Source organism: Pseudorca crassidens, chromosome 14 (genome assembly GCF_039906515.1).
Source record: "Pseudorca crassidens isolate mPseCra1 chromosome 14, mPseCra1.hap1, whole genome shotgun sequence".
In the NCBI taxonomy this organism is placed as follows: Eukaryota; Metazoa; Chordata; class Mammalia; order Artiodactyla; family Delphinidae; genus Pseudorca; species Pseudorca crassidens.
Window position 1 is genome coordinate 80,804,498 of NC_090309.1, and position 26,094 is coordinate 80,830,591.

Here is a 26,094-nt window from a genome sequence, read left to right on the forward strand (position 1 = left end):
ACATAGGTTACCTAGATTTAAGGGTTTATAGTCCATCAGGGGAGAGAGAGAGAAATAATTCTTTGCACTTACACTGAGTGACACAGTGGAGAAGCCTCACCTTATCTTAACTTCACCACGTCCTTAGAATCTGTTTAAATGGCTCTTGCTTCCTGCTTGTGCACTTCAGCCATCACAGCTCTGGTTCAGGCTCTTAACATTTTTTTTTACTTGGTTTCTTACAACAGTCTCCTGACAGGGTTTTCTTCTATATGCCCTTCACTTATCAATACTTTACCCTGCTTGTCAAATTGATCATCCTTCATTGAGAATTCTCTCAAGATTACCCTTCAAGTCTGGCTCCACTGCTTCCTAAATATTAACCTTGGACAAGTTACTTTACCTCTCTGAGCCTCAATTATCTGTAATACAGGCAAACTCCTATAGAATGGATTGTGGAAAAATGATGTGAGCTAATATATATAAAGCTCTTAGCATAATGTCTGACATACTAAGTACTTAGGAGGCATTAAGCTATTATTACTGTTACTAGTACTGTTATTCTGCCTAAAATCTTTCAATTGTTCACTCTTGACTATAGAATGCAGTTCATATTTTCTAGTTCAGGACACGAGTCAGCCTGTGTCTGTCCTGTAAATACCCCTGCCATACGTCCTGTGATCTAGTATAAAGTAGCTTGCAGTTTTCCATCCCCATTGTATTTTTCATGCCTTGGTACAGATGGTTCCTTTAGCCTAGAAGCTCCCACCTTTATATTTAATTAATTAGTTCTGCATGTTTTAGTTCAAGCATCAGCTTTTTTTGGAAACCTTTTTTTCTTGCCCTCTTCCTCATGATTTGTGCATTTTTCTTAATGTTTCTGTAGGACTTTTTGTACCTATGTCATTTCACTTAGCCTAATCTTTCCTTTTTAAATTGTTGACTTGCTTGTTTGATTCCTAATTAGATTGAAGGCAGGGCTTCTGCCTTACTCAACTTTTTTTTTTTTCCGCATTCTTAGTGCCGAGCATGGTGTCTGACACGTAGAAGGCGCACAGTTTTTGACCATATCAAGTGGATAATGGTAGTTGGGAACTATTAAAAAGATTTTTATGAATGAATCTATGAAAAAGTATATTTGCTTGTTTCTTGTGAGTTAATTTTGTAAGTTCATGAGTGTGTGTGTATGTATGAGTATATATATACATAATACATATATATGTATGTATTTTGTATATCTATGTAGACATATATAAGTTTATGGGTAATTGTCATGATATTCATGTTTTTTATTCCTGTTGTATGCAAGTGTGTATACATACCACAATTAGAACAATAAGGGTAGGTAGGAAGCCGTATTTGCTCAGTATCTTTTTGAAAGTAAATCGAAGGGGAGTAGTTTTTGTGAATTTCTAAACCTTGGGGCTTTAGCATTTTCTGAATTTGCTTCCTATAGTTTTTTCACCAGCACTTATTAAAGTGGACCAGGCTTGGCTTAAATAACGTATAAGGATCAAGAAGTTCCGAGAAGAATAACTTGGGGGTATTCAATTGCCTTTTCTCCCAGTGCGTCCCTTTTGTTGGGTGAGGGCTTGGGGAGCCTGCAGTGGGCTTCTGGGAAGTGGTGCTCAGAATGGTGGAGTGATTCAGACAGACAGCCCCTTTGAGCTTTGACATTAGACCGTACTCTGAATCAGTAAGTAAGCTGAGAAATCTGTAAGTTAACATGAAATTGGGAAGATTAACCCTTCTGTATTTTACACAGATTGTGATATTTGTTAGAGCTTTTACTGTGTACAGTTAATGTGGCAGCATGAGTGAGGTAATAATGCTTTGAGAACTAATGTTTTATTTTGTTGGCTTCTGAATGTGTGGATTTATGACTTCAATGTGCATTAATGGCTTCTTTCCATTTCATGTAATGTGAGGTAGTGATCATTTGCTTATTATCTAACTCATCTTTATGGGAATAACTCATATGCCAAATGATATTTCCTGTGTATGCCTGGAGAGAAGGAGCCGAATGGTTGTTAATGCGTTTCTGAAACTACATATCGTAGTCTGCAAACTGAAATAGGAGCTATTTGGTTCCACTTTGGTATTTTTCAGTTATTGTTTTATAAAGTATATGCTGTTTGAGGATATTTAAATGTGGATTGCAACTTGTTGGCTATGTTTGCCAGGCCATAAATAGTAATTCAGTCTTCTCTTTCTATCCTGAATAGTGACCTAAAAATAGCACATGGAATTAGACATTTTCAGAGCTGTACTATGTTAATCAGGAGATTTTTCTCGTAGTTCTGATTTTGAGATACCATAAACCAGAGCTTCCCAATGCTGAGCAGCAGCTTGCCTAGTGTAGGTGGGCTGAGGTCCTGTCAGCCCTCCAGTGGCCCGGTGGCCCTCTGACAGCGTGAGCTCAGGCTGGTTGCCTCCAGTTTCCAGCAGCCTCATCAATTTACCCATAGGTGCCATACAAACGTGATATTCTACGTGTGTCTTGACATGAAAAAGGTTGGGAAGCACGGACTGTTTGAAGCACCCAGATTTTGAAATGAAACATTTCATTCTTGAACTGTGATTCAGGAACCTCAGGTTATATGGTAACTTTCTTTTCATAACTTTTTTTTTTTTTTTTTTTTTTTTGCGGTACTCGGGCCTCTCACTGTTGTGGCCTCTCACGTTGCGGAGCACAGGCTCCAGACGCGCAAGCTCAGCGGCCATGGCTCACGGGCCCAGCCGCTCCGCGGCATGTGGGATCTTCCCGGACCGGGGCACGAACCCGTGTCCCCTGCATTGGCAGGCGGACTCTCAACCACTGCGCCACCAGGGAAGCCCTATTTCTTTTCATAACTTTTAATAAATTTTTTTCCTGTTGAAAAAATAATGCACATTCTCAGTAAAAATTTTAGAAACTAAGAATGAGCAAAAGTAGAAAATAAAAATAAGCATACTATCCAGAGATAAGTACTATTAACATTCCATGATCTGTTCTTTCAGACATTTTTCTGTAAGTGCTTGTTACTATAGATATGCTCTGTGAAAGTAAAATGTTTTATAATCTGCTTTCTTCACTTAAAGATAGATTGTTAAGTCTTTTAGGTTGAAGTTAAAGAAGAACTTTCCGAAGTATCTTTTTTGATCTTTTTTTACTGGATAACTTCCTGAGTGTTAAGGTGTAGGTCTCCCAATCATCCAAATTATCCAGAAAGTGCCTATAAATTTGATCTCTGAGGAGTAAGTACCTCAGTGTTATACTTGATTTCACAGGCAAGGTAGAACCATCATTAGGCCTTTGTGCAGATAATTGTGTATAACATAGGTAGCAGATTATTACATCTATGTTCATGGAGCTATTGGTTTATAGATTTTTTTTTTTTTTTTGGTAATGTTTTTCTGGTTTGGTATTAGAGTAGTGCTGGTCTCAAAATAATGAGTTGACAAGTGTTCCTTCTTTTTTTGTTTTATGCAAGAGTTTGTGTAAAATTAGAATTATTTCTTAATTGATAGAATTCACCAGTGAAACTTGGAGTTTTGTGAGTAGGTTTTTAATTCCTAATTAAAATTTTATAATAGATATAAAGCTTTTTAAAATTTCAATTTCATCTTCTTTCGGTTCCAGTTTTTTTAATGGAATTTTCCCCTAAATTTTAGCATATATTGGCTTAAAGTTGCTTGTAGTACTTCCTTATTATCCTTTTATTGTCTGTCAGACCTGTAGTGATGTCCCTCTTTTGTTCTTGATATTGGTAATTTGTGTTCTCTTTCTTTTCTCTTGATCAGTCAGGCCAGAGTTTTATCAGTTTATTAATATTCAATAAAAAGAGGTTTTGATTTCTTTTTCTGTTGTTTTCTTCTGATTATTGCTTTTATCTATATTATTTCCTTTCTTCTGCCTACTAGATTTAATTTGCTTATATTTGTCTAGATGGAATATGGAAATTTATATCACTGACTTTAAACCTTTTTTCCTCTGTAAGCATTTCAGTTTGTTGTAATATAAGCAGTTTTGTTATTGATATCTAATTCTGTTGTGGTCAGAGAAAATATTCAATATGATTTTAACCTTTTAAACTTATTGAGACTTGATTTATGGCCCAGCATATGGTCTGTCTTCAAAAGAATTTGATTCTTGCATATGGTGCAGTTTTTAGGTATCGTGGTTTACAAATGTTAATTACATTGAGTTGGGTTAGAGCTGTTCAAATTTTTATATATGCTGATTTTCTGTCTAGTTGTTCTGTCATTTCCTGAGAGAGGAGGGTTGACATTTCCAAATATAATTGTGTATTTTATTTTACCCGTTAGTTCTATCAGTGTTTATGTATTTAGGGGTTCTAGTTTATAGGTGCCTACACATATTATTTTGTCTTCTTGATGAAATGGCTCCTTTACTGTGATGGAATGTCCCTTTCTATCTCCAGTAATACTTTTTGTCCTGGATTCTATTTTGTCTAATATTATTACAGTCGCTCTAGCTTTTTTAGGATTAGCATTTGCATGACATATTTTTTTCTCTTCTTTTTCATTTATCTGTATTAAATGTACATCTCTTATAGAAAGCATATAATTTGTCATGCTTTTTTTTCAGTGTGACAATTTCTGTCATTTAATTGTAATGTTTAGAACATTTACATTTTTTAAAACATCTTTATTGGAGTATAATTGCTTTACAATGGTGTGTTAGTTTCTGCTTTATAACAAAGTGAATCAGCTATACGTATACATACATCCCCATATCTCCTCCCTCTTGCATCTCCCTCCCACCCTCCCTATCCCATCCATCTAGGTGGTCACAAAGCACCGAGCTGATCTCCCTGTGCTATGCGCCTGCTTCCCACTAGCTAGCTATTTTACATTTGGTAGTGTATGTATGTCCATGCCACTCTCTCACTTCGTCCCAGCTTACCCTTCCCTCTCCCTGTGTCCTCAAGTCCATTCTCTACACCTGCATCTTTATTCCTGTCCTGCCCCTAGGTTCTTCAGAACCATTTTTTTTTTAAGATTCCATATATATGTGTTAGCATACGATATTTGTTTTTCTCTTTCTGACTGACTTCACTCTGTATGACAGTCTCTAGGTCCATCCACCTCACTACAAATAACTCAATTTCATTTCTTTTTATGGCTGAATAACATTCCACTGTATATATGTGCCCCATCTTTATCCATTCATCTGTCAATGGACACTTAGGCTATTGTAAATAGAGCTGCAATGAACATCATGGTACATGACTCTTTTTGAATTATGGTTTTCTCAGGGTATACGCCCAGTAGTGGGATTGCTGGGTTGTATGATAGTTCTATTTTTAGTTTTTTAAGGAACCTCCATACTGTTCTCCATAGTGGCTGTATCAATTTACATTCCCACCAACAGTGCAAGCGGGTTCCCTTTTCTCCACACCTTCTCCAGCATTTATTGTTTGTAGATTTTTTGATGATGGCCATTCTGACCGGTGTGAGGTGATACCTCATTGTAGTTTTGATTTGCATTTCTCTAATGATTAGTGATGTTGAGCATCCTTTCATATGTTTGCTGGCAGTCTGTGTATCTTCTTTGGAGAAATGTCTATTTAGGTCTTCTGCCCATTTTTGGATTGGGTTGTTTGTTTCTTTGATATTAAGCTGCATGAGCTGCTTGTATATTTTGGAGATTAATAGAACATTTACAGTTAATGCAGTTATTGGACTGGTTAGGTTTTACCTTCTTATTTTTCTATTTGTCCTATCTCTTCTCTGTTTCCTTTTAGCATTTGTTCTGGGGTTTACAATGTGCATTTAAAAATTATTTTATTACACAGTGTACATCCCTCCTACTCCTTTGTACTGTTGTCAAACTTTTTATAAATGCTAAACTGCCACAATATATATTTATATTATTATTTTTGTCCAGTAACTTTTTAAGGAATTAAAAAACAAGGGTAAATCTTTTATTTTTCCTTCTATTTTCCATTTCAGTTACTTTTCAACTTTTTCTTTCTGTAAACATTTCCATTTGATAGTGTTTTCCTTCAACTTGAAGAAATTATTTAATATTTCTTGTAATGCAGGTCTGTTGATAAATTCTCTTATTGTTGGTCTGAAACCATCTTTGATTTTTGCTTTCATTTTTGTAAACTATTTTCTCTGGCTATAGAATTCCAGGTTGACCTTTTTTTTCTTTCAGCTGTTTAAAGATATCATTGCATTGTTTTGATGAGAAAGCAGCAGTCATTGCTGTTATTGTTTCTGTAGGTAGTGTGTCTTTTTTTTTCTAGCTGCTTCTAAGATTTTCTCTTTTTCATTGATTTCACAAATTTGGTTCTCTTGGGACTTGATTTTTTTTCTAGTTTTCCCGCTTTAGGTTGATTGAGCCTCTAAGATCAGTGGATTCATAGATTTCAGCACATTTGCAAAATTTATGGACATTATTTAAAATTCAAATAAAATTTCCTAACTTAGTCTCTTTTTTTAAGCTGTGGTGGGCAGCCTAGTCTGAAAGTAGTTACTCTGGGTTTTTTTTTTCTTTTAATTACAAAAGCAGTACATACTTTGAACAAATTCAAACAATGCAGAGGTAACAAAAAGATCGTTTTATCTTCTCAATTTGCATTCTTCATAGAAACTTATATTAATGGTTTAATATAAAGCCTTCTTTGCTTATATGAACCTGTACATAGATGGATTGACTTTTTTTAGGTAAAAAAACAAGATCATCTTATGTATTTTGTTCTTCAGCTTGCTCCCGCACTTACTGTATTGATGATGGCTTTCCCAGTCAGTGTGCACAGGTGTAATCCAGTCTTTTAAACGAAGCCACAGCATTCCATTGTGAGAATGTGAACCACGTTTTATTTATCTGTTCCCCTCTTAGTAGAAATTTCGATTGTGTACGGTGGCTTGTTTTATTCTTTCTCTTCCCCTCTTTGTCCCTTTCCCCCTCTAACAGCACTGGAAAAGACATCTGTTTGTCCATGGGTGTAGCATACAAACTGTAGCTACTGCCATATTTCCTTCCTGAAAGTTATACTTATTATGCAACCATGTAAAAGGTATGATTATAAAGCTATTTCCTTTCTCCACTGTCAGCACCATATGTTACCTATTTCTAAAATATTCATCAGGTTAGGCAGAGGGAAAAAAGCATCTCATTTCCAATTTGCATATGTTTAGTTATATGGTAGGGCATATGTTAAGTTGCTTTTTTTTTTTTTGTGAATTGTTAGATCATATCCTTTTGACTATATTCCTCTTGGATTATCTGACTTTTCCTTATTGACTATTTTCTTACTTGACTATTTCCTTATTATTTCTATATAGTATGAATGTTACCCTTTGTCATATATGTTGCAGATATTTTTCCCAATCCATTTGTCTTTTAAATGTGTTATAGTGTCTTTTTTTTCCATGGAGCATTTTTTTTTTTTTTTTTGGTAACTGCATTTGTCACTTTTTTTTCCTTTATAGCTTCCAAGTTTTGTATGCTTTCACCTTTCTTATTCTAGGATTGTAAAAATTTTCTCGTATCTTCTACTAACACTTTAATTTCAAACATTTAAATATTTAGCTCCTCTGCATGGCTTTTTTTTTTTTTTTTTTTTTTTTTTTTGCGGTACGCGGGCCTCTCACTGTTGTGGCCTCTCCCGTTGCGGAGCACAGGCTCCGGACGCGCAGGCTCAGCGGCCATGGCTCAGGGGCCCAGCTGCTCTGCGGCATGTGGGATCCTCCAGGACCGGGGCATGAACCCGTGTCCCCTGCATCGGCAGGCGGACTCCCAACCACTGCGCCACCAGGGAAGCCCCTGCATGGCTTTTAGCGCCACTAGTTTACTCTTACTCACTGGTTCTTGATGTAAAAGTCAAAGTTGGGAGAGAGTGTTCATTGAACCCTTGGTGATCGTCCCATGGTCACACCCAGCTGTTTTATGGCAGCACTGAGAATAAAACCCGGTGTTCCTTCTTTGTAATTTTTTCCCTTTTCCAGTTCTAGTTTGGGTACGTGAGCACTGGATTGAAGTGTGCTCCTTTAGCCCTTGAGTGCTGTTGTGTCCCAGCCGTGCACGAAATGCTGGTGATGAAGTTATGAACAATACGGACACAGCACCTAACATTTTGGAATTTATAGTTTAATGCATAAGGCAGACAATAAAAAGTAGACAAATATATACTGATATGGGATAAGAACTGTGAAAGACATGAAATCATTGGAATGGAGAAGAACAGCGGAGCCTCGAGGCTGCTTAGACAGGGTGGTCGGAGCACACTGCCTAAGCAAGCAAGATTTAAATTGAGACGTGAAAGATGGAAAGGAGCCAGGGACCGGTTCGGGGAAGAGTATTCCAGGCAGAGCAGACAGCGCTGACAGGAGCTCTGAGGTGCAAGCAAGCTCGGCAGTGGGGCAGGTTGAAGGGGCCGCAGCCAGTGCAGGATGAGCGCGGCTGTAAACGGTTTCACCAGCAATGTGGCAGCTGTCACACTGCTGGTTAACTTTATCATCAGCCCGTTTCAGTACTTTTCAGAAAACTCCGTTGACACTGGCTTTGTACAAATGTGTGCTGTTCGTTCCTCTCCAAAACCACACAGGGTGCTGGAAAAATCTGATGATAATGTCTTTACTTTCACATTGTTATGGGAAATCTTCTCTTGTAATGAAAACATACCTTTATCTGGGTCAAAACACATGCCGAGTTTTCTGGAGCTGCTGGTTATAACTGGAAGTAATAGTAAAAACAAAGTCCCTTCAGGTGGAACTTACTTCAGACAGATACGGAAGGTAGTACATAAATCTATTTATCCTCCTGTCAAAATGAAGAGGAAAGATGTTATCGCAGGTAAAACAGAGACAATGGAAACATGTTGCTGTGTTTCTTTAGAACATGAATATTTTTCAGGGCATTGAATTGTCCTCTTGCTGGTGTTTGTGTAGCATCTGTGTATTTGTGGGTCTTGAAGTATTCTGTTGTTTATCATTTTGTGCTTAAGTTTACTTCCAAGTTTCATTGTTTTTTAAAGCTGAGGACAGAGAACTGATCTTTCTCTTCATTTTATTCCCACCTTTAAAAAATTGCTTTTCCAAAGTGTATGCAGTATTTCGTTAGGCTTTAATAAAATTCCCTAGACCCTCCTGTGTTCAGGGGCCTCTCTTGGCTTTTTTTGGCATGCTTTTTACCTTTGAGAAATAGTCAAAATGAAGAAACTCGTTGACATCTGGTATACTTTTCCCATATACAGAACGTATTTTACATATATTGCAGAGATGAGGGGGGTTTAAAGTCTACCGTACCTCTGTTAGGTGGAGAGAAGACTTCAGTTATATAATTCACGTTTAATTGTTAGCCCCCGAGGAACGGTAAACCCTTAGCATTACTTTACCCCGTTACTATAGATTTTTCTGAGAGGCTGGGGCTTTGCTTATTAGTGAAACGTTAATCACTTTCTGTTCCAGGTCCTGGGATGGCAGTGTTGAGTAAGACATTGTCTCAGAGACTTGTGGGGGAAATAATCATGTAAACACCATCGTCTGATGTGATAAGTACTATGAGAGACTTCTGTACAGTATACTTGGGGGCACATAGAAGAGGGCAGTCAGTTTTGAAGAGTGTCAAAGAAGGAAGAGGTGACAGTTTGTTACCACAGATGGTTTAACAAGCAAGTACCCTCGGAGTAGCACTGGAGATGAACATTCTAGGGAGAAGCAACAGTGTGCATGAAAGACACAGACTGGAGTATGCATGGTTTATTTGCCAGGTGGTGTGTTATTAGGTGTGAGGAAGGGCGGGGAGGTGAATTGGAAAGCTCTGATGGGACCATTGGTGAAGGGCCTTTTATGCATGTGGAGGAGTTTGGACTTGATTTTTTTGGAAATGGATAAACATCAGGGATTTTAAAGCAGGGGAAAGATGTGATTTCTTCATCTTTCTCTTTTACAAAGATAACTTCGGGTACTATTGAGGAAGGATTAGAGGGGAAGAGCCTGAAAGTGGGAAGACCCGTTAGGAGGCTGTCATGAGAGTCTAAGCCAGAGATGATGAAAGCCTGAATTGCGACATTAGCAGAGGAATAGAGAGAAGGCAATAAATTTCAGAAACATTTCTGAGTCAGTAATCCTCAGGCTAAATCCAGGCTCTGACTGAGGGGCCGTGTGTTGTAATGAAGTGCACACTGCACGGGAAGGCAGCATGCTTACGTTCTGGGTTTGTTCTGATCGTGACTCCTGGTGTCACCTTGAGGCTCCTAATCATTTGGAATTTTTGCTGGTAAAGGGAAGGCACTGGTCCTACCTGGCTCTTCAGTTCTGGGATTCTAATAAGGGGAAACAGGAGCAAAGGAAACATCAGAAACCTCAGACAAGCCTATAACAGTTTAGAGTTTCACAGCCCCTTTCTCTTTTGCAGCTGGTAGCCTTTCTCTTGTTGTACTGAAAAATTCAGAACAGAAGAAAATACCGGTGTTGGATTATTAAGGTGTTGATTCTCAAAATCTTATAATTTTGTAATTGATTGAGAACAGTTCCTGATTCAGTTGCCTAATATACATATGTATTCTTTTCTCTTTCTAATTCTGTGTCAGTATAATCCCACTTTGTTTTTCTTTACCATCTATATTTGAAATACATATCTAAAAGATCTCAGTTGACATTTTGAGTTTTGTTTTTTCTTTTTTGCTTTTGGAGGAACTTTACTCACTGAATTGGAATAGTTTTCTGTTTAATCTTTATGCTTTTGATCTCTCGTAATTTCATAAGTATTTTGAGGTATATCGTTCCTGAGCCTTTACCAGATGAGGGCTTGCTCAGCCTTCAGCAGACCACTGGTGTCAGTAGACTTTGCTTCTTAAGTAAGTGGGGCAAGGCTTGTCACGGTTTACATTTTCCACTCTTACTTGAAGTGGCTTTCTGGGAGCTGTTCTTTTCTACTGAATAGGAGTTTTAGAGACCCTTAGGAAATGATGTCATACTTGAATACTCTCTTTAGCTGCAGGAACTATAGGTATTAACTATCTTAATAATGTTAAAAGCACTTCTTTTCTTTTCATTCTAGTTCCAAAAGACCCAAAACCCCAGTGGAGATGTGTGGCATGGAGTTACGATTGCACCCTGCTGGCCTATGCCGAAAGCACGGGAACTGTGAGAGTGTTTGATCTCATGGGAAGTGAACTCTTTGTTATAATCCCGGTATGTACATACCTTAAACTGAAAACATATTTTTTTGACTACCTTTCATGTATAGGTGCTTGAATGAATGAATGTGATGAGAGGAACTATAAATGTAAATCAGAATAATAAGCTGTGAACTTAAGGTGCTTAGATCTAGTTAGAGATCTGTACGTTAAGTATTTATTCTTTGCATTTTGTAATGCACTAACCAGACATAATCTACCATTATTGTAAGATGGTAGTAAGTAAATACTAAATAGAGGTGCAGAAAGCTGTTGTAAAGTTCCAGCGTAGGAAAGAAGTCAGTGGGCCTTTGCAACAGAACCAGCCTGGGAGGAGTTAGAATTTGTTACCCTAAAGGGATAGAAACTGAAATGGAGAGTGGAGAAAAAAATTAATGGTGGTAATAACTTATATTTGTGTAGTGCTGTGTACTTTATTAATGACTTTGATATACATTCCTGTTTAATATTCACAACACCCTTTGAGTAGATTGGGTACTTATTACCCTCATTTTACAGTTTAGAGAGCATAAATTGTGAGGAAGTAAAATGACTTTTCCCGTGGTAATCCAGTTAATTAGTGTCTCTTTTAGGAATTCGGGGCTCTTTACTTTGTATCCTCCTTCCTCAAGTGAATAAAATAAAGGGGCAGGTAGAACAGTGGTCCTAACTCTGGCTGCATCTTAGAATCACCTGCAAAGCTTTATAAAGAAAAGAAAAAGAAAAACTAAACAAATTGCTGGGTTGTCCAGGCTCCCCCCACAGAGAGTCTGACTTAATTGATCTGAGTGAGCCCTGGACTTTAATGTTTCAAGTCTTTCAGCTGATTCTAATGAGAAGCTAGGAGTGAGAACCAAGGATATAGAGAATGATTTTTGTTCAGAAATGTGTGGAAAAACTTGAAAAAGTACATTGGGCTCCTGGTATAGAAGTTCTGGGGAACCAAACTAAGTAGGTTGAGTTACTATTTTCTAGACTAGCATTGTCTAATAGAAATGTAGTGTGAGCTATATATGTGATCACGTGTGTAATTTAAAATTTTTTAGTAACATTAAGTTCAGCAGGTGAAATTTATTTGATATATTTTATTTATTACAACATATCTAAAATGATTACATGTTGAAATGACAGTGTAAAAATGATTGATGAACTATTTCACGTTCTTTCTTTGGTACTAAGTCCTTGAAATTTGGCGTGTATTTTTATATTTATAGCATATCTCAATTTGGACTAGCCATGTATCAAGTGTTCAGCAGCTACATGTGGCTGCCCTGTTTTATTGAGCGGTTCTAGACAATGAGGAGCCATTCAGGGTAGGAAACTTCATTATGTGCTTCACTGTGTGTGCTAAGGTGCACGTGCCCTCCAGATCCTCAGCAAATATAGCCTGATATTTAGTGGATAGAAAAAGGCTGGCATTGAGTGAGTGTTTTAAGTGTCCTCTCCTTTAAATTGCTGATTAGGCAAATGGAAGTAACTGGAGGCATTTCTCTTTCTTTCTTTTTTTTTTAGCATTGGTTACTACTGGCAGTGGAAATTAACATTTGAGAGCTTATGTCTGAATTCTATATGGTAGAATTCTTTGAGGCAGAATGATAGCATTAGTTTTTTTTTTTTTTTCTTCTTTTTTTGCAATGGAAGTATAGTCTGAACAGAAATTCACCTACTAGGTGAACATCTCACCCAAAGAGGCTGCTGTGGTTCCAGCCTGTGGTTGGGGGAGGGCTGGTCTAGAGTTGGGTGTCTAGTTCTAGGCACTTAGGCTTACATGATTCTTCACATACGATCAATTCTGGGCTATCTTACTTAAAGGATACCTGGCAGGGCTAGTGTCTTGAATGTCCTTCAATTATACATATGTTAACTTCTATCTAGTATCTTTTTAGTAACTTAATTTCCTCCTCTTTCACAGGCATCTAGTTTAGCAGGTGATCTGAGCTATGCCATTGCTGGGTTGATATTTTTAGAGTATAAAGCAAGTGCACAGTGGTCTGCAGAACTCTTGGTCATCAATTACCGAGGAGAACTTAGAAGCTACCTTGTAAGGTAAAAATGCACTTTATTTGGGATGCCCTGTTTGAAATAATGTTTATTTCTCTGCTTTAGTGTCAGATTTTGGTGCTTTTTTTTCCTTTTAGCATTTTATTATGAAAAATTACAAATATAAAAGGAAGGTTGAAAGACTTTTATAGTGAACTCTCATATACCTCCACTTAAATTCTGTTTAGCATTTTACTATACTTGCTGTGTCATATTTTGACCCATCTTTCTATCTGGCCATTATTCAGTTCTATTTTTTAATATATTTCAGAGTCAGTACATATATACTTTAGCATGCATATCATTAATTAAAGTTCATTAATTCAAGTTCAATATTTGCTTATAGTTTTCTTTCATTTGAAATAAAATTTGCATACATTGAAATGCACAGATCTTAAGTGTGCCAGCCCGTGAGTTACGACGAATGCATACGCTTGTGCAAGTCAACCCCCTGTCAGGATACAGAACATTACCATCATGCTATTAAGTTCCCTCATGCCTCTTCCCAGTAAATCTTTGTCCACACCCACCCTCAGAGCAACTGCTGTTCATATTTTTTTTCCATCATAGATTAGTTTTGCCTGTTCTAGTGATTTACCTTAACGGCCTCAGAGAGTATGTACTCTTTTGTCTAAGTCTTCTTTCCTTCAGCTTATCTTGAGATTCATCCTTATTTTTACATGTATCTGTAATTTATTCTTTTTATGGCTGATGAGTATTTCATTGTATGAGTATTTCATTTGTCTTCGTTTGGGCTGCTGTAACAGAATACCATAAACTGGGTGGCTTATCAACAACAGAAATTTATTTGTGACAGTTCTGGAAGCTGGAAGTCTGAGATCAGGGTGCCAGCATGGTCAGGTTCTGGTGAGAGCCCTCTTGTGGGTTGCAGACTGCCGACTTCTCCTTGAATCCACACATGGTGGAAAGAGAGCTAGTTAGCTCTCCAGCCTCTTCTTATAAGGACACTAATCCCATTCATGAGGGTTCCTTTCTTTTGCCCTACCTAATAGATCCCAAAGACTCCTCCTCCAAGTACCATCACATTGGCATTAGGGTCTTATATGAGTTTTGGGGTATACAGACATTCAATCTATGGGGGTCACAAACCTTCAGTCCATAACACTCATGATTTGTTTATCCATTCTTCTATTGATGGACCTCTAAGTTTCTGGTTTTGTGAATAAGGCTGCTATGACTAATCTCGTACAAGTCTTTTTTTTTTTTTAAATATTTATTTATTTTTTTAAAAATATTTATTTATTTATTTATAAATAAATATTTATTTATTTATTTTTAAATATAAATATTTATTTATTTATTTGGCTATGCCGGGTCTTAGTTGCAACACGTGGGCTCTTCATTGCCACATGTGGGATCTTCTTTGAGGCATGCAGGATCTAGTTCCCTGACCAGGGATCGAACCCCGGGCCCCCTGCATTGGGAGCACAGAGTCTTAACCGCTGGGCCACCAGGGAAGTCCCTGTACAAGTCTTTATGAATATATGCTTTCATTTCTGTTGGGTCAGTATCTTTGAGTGGAATTGCTGAGTCATAGGGTGGATAGTTTGGTTTTATAAGAAATTGCCAGAGCTTTTTCAAAGTAGTCACATCATTCATATTCCTACTAATAATTTATCAGAGCTCTGGTAGTTTTATATCCTCAGCAGTATTTGGTGGTGTCTATCTTTTGAATTTTAAACATTTTAATGGGTATATAGTGGTATCTCACTGTGGTTTAATGGTATTTATTTCTTATTTACCTTCTTGAATGTAGTGTTGGAACAAATCAGAGCTATCAAGAGAGTCACTGTTTCAGCTTCAGTAGTCATTATCCTCATGGAATCAACACAGCTATTTACCATCCTGGGCACAGGTAAGCAACTGTTTGCTCTCGTATTTGGTGGAGTATTAGGTGGATGTAGAAGTCTTGGCACAGTTTCAGAGAGAAGAAGTTGTCCGTTCTGATTTTTATTTTGGTTTCTTTATTTCCTCCCCTTGTGTATAGTTATCCTAACGTCCGTAATATTGTTGCAGTCATCTTCTTTTTTTTTTTTTAATTTATTATTTTTGGCTGCGTTGGGTCTTCGTTGCTGCACGCAGGCTTTCTCTAGTTGCGGTGAGTGGGGGCTACTCTTCGTTGTGGTGCGCAGGCTTCTCATTGTGGTGGCTTCTCTTGTTGTGGAACACTGGCTCTAGGCACATGGGCTTCAGTAGTTGCAGCACGAGGGCTCAGTAGTTGCGGAACATGGGCTCAGTAGTTGTGACTCGCAGGCTCTAGAGCATAGGCTCAGTAGTTGTGGTGCATGGGCTCTGTTGCTCCGGGTCATATGGGATCTTCCCAGACCAGGGATCGAACCCGTGTGCCCTGCATTCGCAGGCGGATTGTTAACCACTGCGCCACCAAGGAAGTCCCTGTTGCAATCATCTTCTGAACATTCATGCTCATCTGTTTGGCAGACTGAGCTTCTCTTGAGTCCGATCGGGCACTGGGAATATCCATTGAGGGATATCTTCTCTCTTAGTTCTCTAAATCTTATTTTTCTTATCTGTAAAATGAGGCTAATACATAACACATAGCATTGTTGAGAGAGTTAAAAAATAGTGCATGTGAAATGCCCTTGCATAGCAGGGCCTCAATAGATGTTCTTTCCTTCTCCTTTCCTTCTTTGCAAGGTAGGGCTGCATTGATTGCTGCATAGTCGATTCCTACCACTACAGGCACAACTGTGGATTCAGTTCCAGACCCCTGCAATAAAGGGGATAGTGCAATACAGAAAGTCACACGAATTTTTTGATTTCCTAGTGCCTATAAAAGTATGTTTACACTATACTGTAGTCTGTTAAGTGTGCAGTAGTATTCTGTCTAAAAAAAATGTAAATAGCTTAATGAAAAAATACAGAACAAAAAACAATTACGACAGTAACATCAGAGATCACTGATCACAGATCACCATTAACAAATATAATAATAATGAAAAAGTTTGAAATATTGAGAGAATTGCCTCTCAATATTTGCTGATCTAGTAGGTGTAAAAGAGTATCTCATTGTAGTTTTAATTTGAGTTTCCCTGATAACTGTTGAGATTGAGAAACTTTTCGTGTGATTGGCCATTCATATTTCTTATCTGTAGAATGCTTTTTTATATCATTTCTTATTTTTTTATTGGGTGTTTGATCTTGACATTCTTCTATAATCTGGATATTAATTCTGGGTTGATTATATGCATGATGAGTATCTTCTCCCAACATGTGACTTTTTTTTCCTTATAATTTACCTTTTATGAATTATATCTGCACGTAGTTCCAAGTATTAAATAGTTTGAAAAACTGACTCCTCCACCCAATTTCTTGCTTTCCAAAGGTAACCACTTTTAGCTCATTTTATTTTTTAAAAATTTTTATTGGAGTATAGTTGATTTAAAATGTCATGTTAGAGTCTGCTGTACAGCAAAATGAATCAGTTATGCATATACATATATCCACTATTTTTTAGATTCTTTTCCCATATAGGTCATTACAGAGTGTTGAGTAGAGTTCCCTGTGCTATACAGTAGGCCCTTATTAGTTATCTGTTTTATTGTAGTGTGTATATGTCAATCCCAATCTACTAATTTATCCCTCCCTACCCCCTTTCTCCCTGGTAACCGTGTTTGTTTTTTATATCTGCGACTCTATTTCTGTTTTGTAAATATTTTCATTTGTACCATTTTTTTAGGTTCCACATATAAATGATATCATATGATGTTTGTTTTTCTCTGTCTGACTTACTTCACAGTATGACAATCTCTAGGTCCATCCATGTTGCTGCAAATGACATTATTTCATTCTTTTTTATGGCTGGGTAATAATTCCATTGTATATTTGTACCATATCTTTTTTAAACATTCCTCTGTCGATGGACATTTAGGTGCTTCCATGTCCTGGCTGTTGTAAATAGTGCTTAGCTTATTTTAGTTGATTCCTTTGGCTATTTTGGTGAATCACAACCTTCTGTAACCTCCTAAGAAAGAATTCATGGGAAGTATATTTTTTGAGGGCTTGTATGTCTAAAGATGCTCTTGAGAGTTTTAATGTTACTCTAGTGTAAAATCCATTTTTTTTTGGTCTATTTTTTTGGTCCCCCTTCTGTCTGAAAGCTGAGATTTTATTTTATATTTTCCCCCAGTGTTCTGAAATTTGACTGTGTTATGTCTTGGAGTAGGTTTTTTTGTTTTTTTTTTCAAATATCCATGGTGTTGGCCATTCAATTTGGATACTCACCTTTGGGAAAATTCACTGAATTATTTCTTTGATTATTTCTTCCCCTCTATTTCCTCTCTTCTCTCCAGAATGTCTATTATCTAGATGTTGAGTATCCTGGACTCACCTTTAATTTTCTCATTCTCTTTTTTTCCCCTTTGTTGTTGTTGAAAAAGAGAAGTAAAAGATTATTTCAATTTTTTCTGTATAGCTATTTACTTAAGGAAGAAAGTAGTTTGAAGCACTATTGATATCTATTATAATGAATTGATACATATGATCTTGTTTAGAAGAAAATCATGTATTCTGGTTAATTTTTTCTGATATATCTTCTATTTACTATTTCTTCTGTGCCTTATCTCTTTTTAAAACTAGTCATTGTATTTTTAGTTTCATTGTATTTTTACTTTCATTTTTTATATTTCTCATTTCTAGAAGTTCTATGTAGTTATTTTAAGAATCTTTCTTAGGAAGGGAGAAAAAGGAACTGAAATGAGTATTCAGTGAGGCACTAGTTGTTTTGAGGATTAAATACATAATGGATATTCAGGAAATGATAGGATTGAATAAATATAATACTATTAATTTTTACCTTTTGATTTGTGTAGATCCTGTCTTGAAGAGTCTGTTGGTATATCCTTAAGAAATTTGAAGATCAGTTTCAAAAGTCTAGCCAATTAAAAAATTTAAAAATTAAGAAAGAATTTTCTAAATACAATAAATCTGAAATGCTAATACAACTTTGTTTTACTTTAGATGAAGCTGAGTGATCACATTCAGAGTAGAGTTCTTCACATTTTATAAAATTGAATGTAATTGTATAAGCTGCAAATAATTGTTTTCGTAAATCAAATATTTCTTTTGATGATAAAATAAACATTATAAGAAAAAGAAAATTGTGGGTTTTTTTTTTTTTTTGCGGTACACGGGCCTCTCACTGTTGTGGCCTCTCCCGTTGCGGAGCACAGGCTCCGGACGCGCAGGCTCAGCGGCCATGGCTCACAGGCCCAGCCGCTCCGCGGCATGTGGGATCCTCCCGGACCGGGGCACGAACTCGTGTGTCCTGTATCGGCAGGCGGGCTCTCAACCACTGCGCCACCAGGGAAGCCCGAAAATTGTGTTTTTTTAAAAAAATTAATTAATTTCTTTATTTTTGGCCACGTTAAGTTTTCATTGCTGCGCGCGGGCTTTCTCTAGTTTTGGCGAGCGGCGGCTACTCTTCATTGCGGTGCGCGGGCTTCTCATTGCGGTGGCTTCTCTTGTGGAGCACGGGCTCTAGGCACGCGGGCTTCAGTAGTTCTGGCACACAGGCTCAGTAGTTGCGGCTCGCGGTCTCTAGAGCGCAGGCTCAGTAGTTGTGGCGCCTGGGCTTAGTTGCCCCTCGGCATGTGGGATCTTCCCGGAACAGGGCTGGAACCCGTGTCCCCTGCAATGGCAGGTGGATTCTTAACCACTGCGCCACCAGGGAAGTCCCTGTTGTTTTTTACTCTTGCCAACTTCTTATATAAAGTATGGCCTTTTAATGTTTGTTCTTATGTTTCAGATCTTGTATTTTCTTTGCATGGCTTCACTAATGTGTCATCACTAAGTTCTGCTGCTAGAAAGGGGATGGAATGTGTTTTGCTTTGACTTGCTTAGTTCTCTGTTGTGAATTTTGCCAAGGCTAGACAGTGCATACTCACAGTGTCACCATATATCGCACCCATGACGCTCCAATTGCTGGTTTGATTTTTGTTGAGGGTGACCTATTTCTTTATGTTTACATCTTCTTTGATACCATGTTTTATTATATAAACCCCAAGTGAGGTTTGCTCTTTTAAGTCCTTTTCTTGGTTTAGTTCAACTTATTTTTATTGTTTTAGTGCAGTTATTAATATCTTTCTCAGCACTTATATACATTAAAAAAATTAATCTATTGTCCCTTAAAAAGTATATGTGTTCTGTTAGGGGAATTGTCTGCCTGTATTAGTAAAGATTGATGAGGTAGAAAGTCTGTTCTATTGTTATTTGGCCTTTCCATTACTGTCTTATTTATTGTGGCTTGCTGTGTGCAACACAATGTTAGGTTTGTGGAAGATATAAAGATGGAGAACAATCCTGACTTCAAGGTCTCATATTCTTGAATGAGAAATAATATACACATATATGTATATGCATATGTGGTTGACCCTTGAATGACATGAGTTTGAGCTGCGCAGGTCCACTTATACATGGATTTTTTCCACTAAATACATGCTCTAGGAATACATGATCTCCGGTTGGTTGAGTATTACATGCATGCGTGGATAGGGAGGCCTGACTATAAAGTTATACACAGATTTTTGACTGCTAGGGGTGGGGATTGGTGCCCCTAACCCGTTACTGTGCTGTTCAGGGGTCAACTGTATATCTAACATATATATATATATATGTAATGTCAAATATATATATTTCTTTCTCTATTTAAATATGTGTGTGTGTATATATGTACACATACACACACATATATAACAGGATTGCAAACTGGAAAGAAGTAAGGGCCTTAAAAGAGTGCACATATAGTGATGTGGGGATCCAGATAAAGGAGATATTATTTCCTTGAAGGATCAGGGGAGTATGGCAGGTGGCATTAGGACTTACTTTGCAGAATGGATATGATCTGGACATGATGGGTGTTCCAGACAAAGTGACATTGTGAACAGTGACAAGAGGCAGGAAGCCACAGTTTATATTTGGAAAATTTCAAGTGGTGCGGCTTGGCTGACACTGTAGGGTGTGTGTAGGAGGGGAGTAGAGGTGATAGTTGTGGTGGGAGAATGGGTGTGTGAAAGGCAGGTAATTGGGAGTGTTAATTGGCTTTTCTGTTCTTTAAGGAACTCGGATTTTTGAGATGAGGAAACATACCAGCTATGCTTTGAGGAATGTTGATTTAGTTTGGAGATACTAGTGGCTGGGTGACTCATAGGTGATTATATACTAGTTCAGGCCACAGGCAACTAGGACCTATTCATTTTCATACATAGAATTACTATGTATACGTATATATCGTACTTTATTAATTTTTAAATTTTAATTAATAGGTCTTATATTTCCAATTAAAATTTCAGATAATTAAAGGCAAAAAATACATGCAATGTACATTTAAGCAATAACATCTAGTATAAGAGCTCTGTTTGTCAATTGGTACCTCTCCATCCGTGGGCTCCTTGGATGAGTGACTAATTTCTTGAGTGGAGAAGAAAAATTATTATGTTTCTTTCTTTTGATTTTTCTCTTCCCTTTTTCTTCTCTTATATTTTGTATTCTTCTGCCCCACATTTTTCTGTTTTATTTTTCTTGTCTTTTTTAAAAGAGGTGCATTTTATGTCTTAATCTTTGGCTGTTTTTTTGCTTTGTTTAGATTATTTCATGATGACTATTCTGTTGTCTTGGTTTTTTACAAAGGTCAGTATTAGACTTCTTTTTTCCTAGCACTATTTCAGGAGCGTAAGTGGGGTTCACCTGGGACCGTAGGTTTGAAATGATCATACATTCAATAGTTATTACATGATAATAACTTGTCATAAGTCAGATTACCTTATTACTTCTTAAGCCTTTCAGTTTTTGGCCTAGGATATAAGTACATAAAGGTATTTCTGGGGCTTCCCTGGTGGCGCAGTGGTTGAGAGTCCGCCTGCCGATGCAGGGGACACGGGTTCGTGCCCCGGTCCGGGAAGATCCCACATCCCGTGGAGCGGCTGGGCCCGTGAGCCATGGCCGCTGAGCCTGCGCGTCCGGAGCCGGTGCTCCGCAACGGGAGAGGCCACAACAGTGAGAGGCCCGCGTACCGCAAAAAAAAAAAAAAAAAGTTATTTTTGGGGGAATGGTCTCAAAAATTTTGTAAAGGTAAGTACATATGAAACCACAGGAGGAGGGCTGCTTCTTGGTTCTGCAATCATGTACAGTTTTTGATAGCAGTCAACTTGGAGATGGGTGACTGCATTAAAGTTTCTGAATGAAAATTGTTATAAAGCAAGGAATATGTGTAAATGCCCTCTTGTGTATGACAAAATATTGCTAGGTTGTTTATATTTTCCATTATCTGTTCTTTTAAGGAAAGAAGCTGAAATATTCATCACATTTTTATTTATTTTTGGTTACTCTGGTAATGTGATGGTGTGATATTTACCATCCACAAGGATTTTGTAAATGTGAAATATATCAGCCAGAATGGAGTTAGGATAAATTGGTAATATACAAACTCAAGGTTTTATGAAATTCACTGTTTTGCTTGATGCTGTGAACCTGTGATAGAGTTTTATTTATAAATTAGGCACAGTAAGAGAATATTTGAGTTGCCAGCATCACTGTTCTTGTGCTGTGGGGCCGTTATGAAGTAAAATAAGGCTTTCGCGAACACAAGAATTACAGTACCTCGGCAGTCTGTATCTGATAACGTGGACGGCTGTTAAGTGCCTAAAGTGTGGGGTACACCGGCCAAAGGGAGGACTCACCTCCTGGGCTGCGTGGAGCAGGATGGCACGGGAAGGTGCAGGATTTCATTACACTACTCAGAATGGCGTGCAGTTGAAAACTTATGAACCGTTTCTGGAATTTTCCATTTAATATTTTTGGACTGCAGTTGACTGTGGGTAACTGAAATTGCAGGAGGCGAAAATGTGGATAAGTGGGACTACTGTATCCTGCTTTCAATAGGTTTTTTTTTTTGAGGTTTTGATCCTAATTTTATTGTAAATTTCTACAAGCCATATCTGCCTTATTCAACTTTGAATCTCCAGTAGTTCCTTGATAACTACACAAAGATAGTGTTTGAAGGTAACTTTTTCTAGATCCTGAATTACATCTCAACAAAGACAAAAGCTAGAAAACATGTCTCCTTTCTTGGGCCCTTTTGAGAAACCACCCATTCTCAGAATCCTTGATGACTCTTTGATACTAATTTTAAGTGTATAATTCAATGATTTTTAGTAAATGTATAGACTTGTGCAAACACTACTCCGGTCAGTTTTAGAATATTTCCATTGTCCCTAAAAATCTCTCATGCCTGTGAGTTTCGTGGAATGTAAATCACACCTCAGTAAAACTGTAAAAAATAAAGGAATGCATAAGAAAGAAAAAAAAGATCCTTTAAGCAGGCTTTCATTTGAACACTTTTATCTTTTTTTTAGTTAAAAAATTACTTTAAATTTATATACAGTAAAATATACTCTTTTTGGTGTACATTGCTTTTTAAAAAAAATTTTATTGAAGTATAGTTGATTTGCAATGTGTTAATTTCTTCTGTACAGGAGTGATTCAGTTATACATATGCATACATATATATATTCTTTTTATATTCTTTTCCATTATGGTTTCTCACAGGATATTGAATATAGTTCCCTATGATATACAGTAGGACCTTGTTGTTTATCCATCCCATACATAATAGTTTGCCTCTGCTAATCCCAAACTTCCATTCCTTCCCTCCCTTACTTCCCCTCCCCGTTGGCAACCATAAGTCTGTTCTCTATATCTGTGAGTCTGTTTTTGTTTCATAGATATGTTGATTTGTATCATATTTTAGATTCCACATATAAGTGACACCATATGGTATTTGTCTTTCTCTTTCTGACTTACTTCACTTAATATGATGATATCTAGGTCCATCCATGTTGCTGCACATGGCAATATTTCATCCTTTTTGATGGCTGAGCAATATTCCATTGTATGTGTATACACACCTTTATCCATTCATCTGTCGATGGACATTTAGGTTGTTTCCATATCTTGGCTATTGTAAATAGTGCTGCCATGAACATAGGGGTGCATGTATCTTTTCGAATTACAGTTTTGTCTGGGTATATGCCCAGGAGTGGGATTGCTGGATCATATGACAACTCTACTTTTAGATTTTTGTGGAACTTCCATATTGTTTTCCATAGTGGTTGCACCAATTTACATTTCCACCAACTGAACACTTTTATCTTTATGTTAAGGATACTAAGATTTAAGAAAGATACCCGTGTTTCATACAGTCTGTGGGGAAGAATCATGATTGATTAATAATGTATGTCATAGTTGTACAAAGGATGAATCTAAGCATTTGAGTGATTAATTTTTATCCTTTTAGTCAACTGTGTTAAGCCAGATACAGATTCCGCAGAAAGAACTTGAGACATTTACAAGGAATAATAAACTAAGTGTCAGCTTGCCTATTAGTAGATTGCAATTAGGTAGGAGTGAACTGGCTGAAGAGTAGTTGGGTAGTTGCATTCTCCTAAGCATGCACTGGTAGGGATTGCTACTATTCTTGGGAAGGCTCAGAAGATGCAAGAGATGTCTTTAGAAAGCTGTTAATTTTAGGCGAGACTGAGGAATATCTTTAAGTAATGGCATGTTGAAGTGCTGAAGGGCTATGCTTTACGCATCCTGATTTGGTCATCTCATGGGGGTTTCTGATTTCCCCTAACCAACACTCAGCACTTTATTTTTTTCTTTCTTTCTTTATTTTATTTATTTTTGGCTGTGTTGGGTCTTCGTTGCTGCACGTGGGCTGTTTTCTAGTTGCGGCGAGCGGGGACTACTCTTTGTTGCGGTGCGCAGGCTTCTCATTGTGGTGGCTTCTTGTTGTGGAGTGCAGGTTTCAGTAGTTGTGGCACGTGGGCTCAGTGGTCGTGGCTTGTGGGCTCTAGAGCGCAGGCTCAGTAGTTGTGGCGCCCGGGCTTAGTTGCTGCACGGCATGTGGGATCTTCCCGGACCAGGGCTCGAACCCGTGTCCCCTGCATTGGCAGGCAGATTCTTAACCACTGCACCACCAGGGAAGTCCCTCAGCATTTAAATATGAGTCCTTTACACTCATGGGATAAAGGAGGTATTCCAAATAAGTAACTAGTACTTAGTGGGGGGATCAAAAATGTTTTTCGTGTGAATGAGCTCCCAGGAGGCGTGATGATGACTTCACTGGCACAAAATGGAAGGAAAAGAGTCTTGGGCATAGAATGGGACGGGGTGCAGTAGAGTACGCATAGGGGGCCACGATCTCTTCTTCATACATCACCCCTGTCTAGGGAAATGTCCATCGGTCCCACAAATGTTTAAATTATATCTTGTGGAGGAGATAGTGTTGAGAGTGCCCTACTTAAAGGTTTACCCAAGGGCATAGGTAAATTTTATTCTCCTCTTATAAGGTGTAAGATCCATCTAGACCTGTGAGATGCTTTTGGAAGCTAATCAGTGGGACTTTATAGCCGTTACATTGCCATAAAATTGCCCATCTTTCTCTCTGGTTCCTAAGGTCATATATATTCTGTGAGAATCAGGGCAGTGATGTATAAATGATACACTCTTTTGACAGCTGGAGGAGCAGTTGGGTATAAATTACATTAGGAAGTTTCTCGTAAGCCCTAGCTAGATAAGATTAATAATTTCATGAAGGATTTTGCTTCTAGAAAAGGAATGAGTACTGCAGTCCAGATCCTTGTTAATTATCTTACACTGCAGTGAGAGAGTGTGTTCAGCCTTTGATAATGTAGGGGCTGTTGACATTTGAGAGATTAGCGCGCAGCCTTGTAGCTGGGAAGTATGAATGTCAGTAATTGAGTATATTAACTTATATTAAGGAGCTTTTCATGTTGCCTTTAGAATTCTCATTCCTCCACTGTATTCTTCTTTCCCTGAGTTCAGGTTGGGTTTTGGAAGAGAAATGAAGAGGTGCTGTTGTCTGCACAGAAAGCTGCATTGTCTTGGCGGATGTGAAAGTCCTTAGGTGTGAATTTAGGGACTCGCTGAGCTTCACAGACTGATTTTTCTTTTCTTTTTTTCCCACAGGCATTTGTTTCTGGGGAGGCAGGGAAGTGGAGAGTCTTGGCCGTATCCTGCGATCTGCTTTTATCCAGGATATGTTGCAGATAGGTAGACACGTGTGACTCAGAAATACCTTGGTCCTTAGCAGCCTCCACCAGGCTGTCTTTTAAGAAGACAGTCTTCTTTATTAGTTTGACTTTTTTTTGCCTACCACGGAAAAAAGTTAAATTACTTGGCAATCAGCTTTAACCCATCAGTCAGTCCTCTCTTTGGAGATTCTTTGATAGGAGGGGCTAGTTCTCATTATGTTACAGTTACATTTAAATGGGCCTTTGTAGACCTTCATAAAGTTTTTAATCTCTTCAGCTGGTAAATCAACCAACCTCCCTCCCTCCCTCTTGCTCTCTGCTTTGGTTGTAGTTTAACCTGATAACTTTATATGTCAGTGAATTTCATTAATCTTAAGCAAGATATTTTGTACTTGGGTTATATGTTTCCCCCCCCTGATTTTAAGGACTACTCCATAATCCCTCTGCAAAATTTATGGAAATGCAATTTTAAGAAGTAACTTGGGCCAGATTGAATTTCTTCTTATACTTGGAGTGATGCTAGCTGTTGTGGATCTCTCTTTGGAGTAGAGAGCTGAAAGAAGACTATTGAGTTATCTTAGGTTATTTTATAGGAATTAAGGAATGATGCTTAATTTTGTTTTTTTAAAATTTTTATTGGAGTATAGTTGCTTTACAATGTGTTAGTTTCTACTGTACAGCAAAGTGAATCAGCTATACGTGTACAAATATCCCCTCTTTTTTGGATTTCCTTCCCATTTAGGTCACCACAGAGCATTGAGTAGAGTTCTCTGTGCTATATAGTAGGTTCTCATTAGTTATGTTTTATACATAGTATCAATAGTGTATATATGTCAATCTCAATCTCC

General features: G+C 37.7%; 1 protein-coding gene across 2 annotated transcripts in view; it reads left to right on the forward strand.

Moving 5' to 3' along the window:
- NBAS (NBAS subunit of NRZ tethering complex) overlaps positions 1-26,094 on the forward strand; it is a 341,606-nt gene that overhangs the window by 13,198 nt on the left and 302,314 nt on the right. For both annotated transcript variants that reach the window (XM_067703666.1, XM_067703667.1), the window contains exons 7-9: positions 10,997-11,130; positions 13,027-13,160; positions 14,932-15,030. In XM_067703666.1, coding sequence (XP_067559767.1) covers positions 10,997-11,130; positions 13,027-13,160; positions 14,932-15,030 — 367 coding nt within the window. The remainder of the gene's footprint in view (positions 1-10,996; positions 11,131-13,026; positions 13,161-14,931; positions 15,031-26,094) is intronic.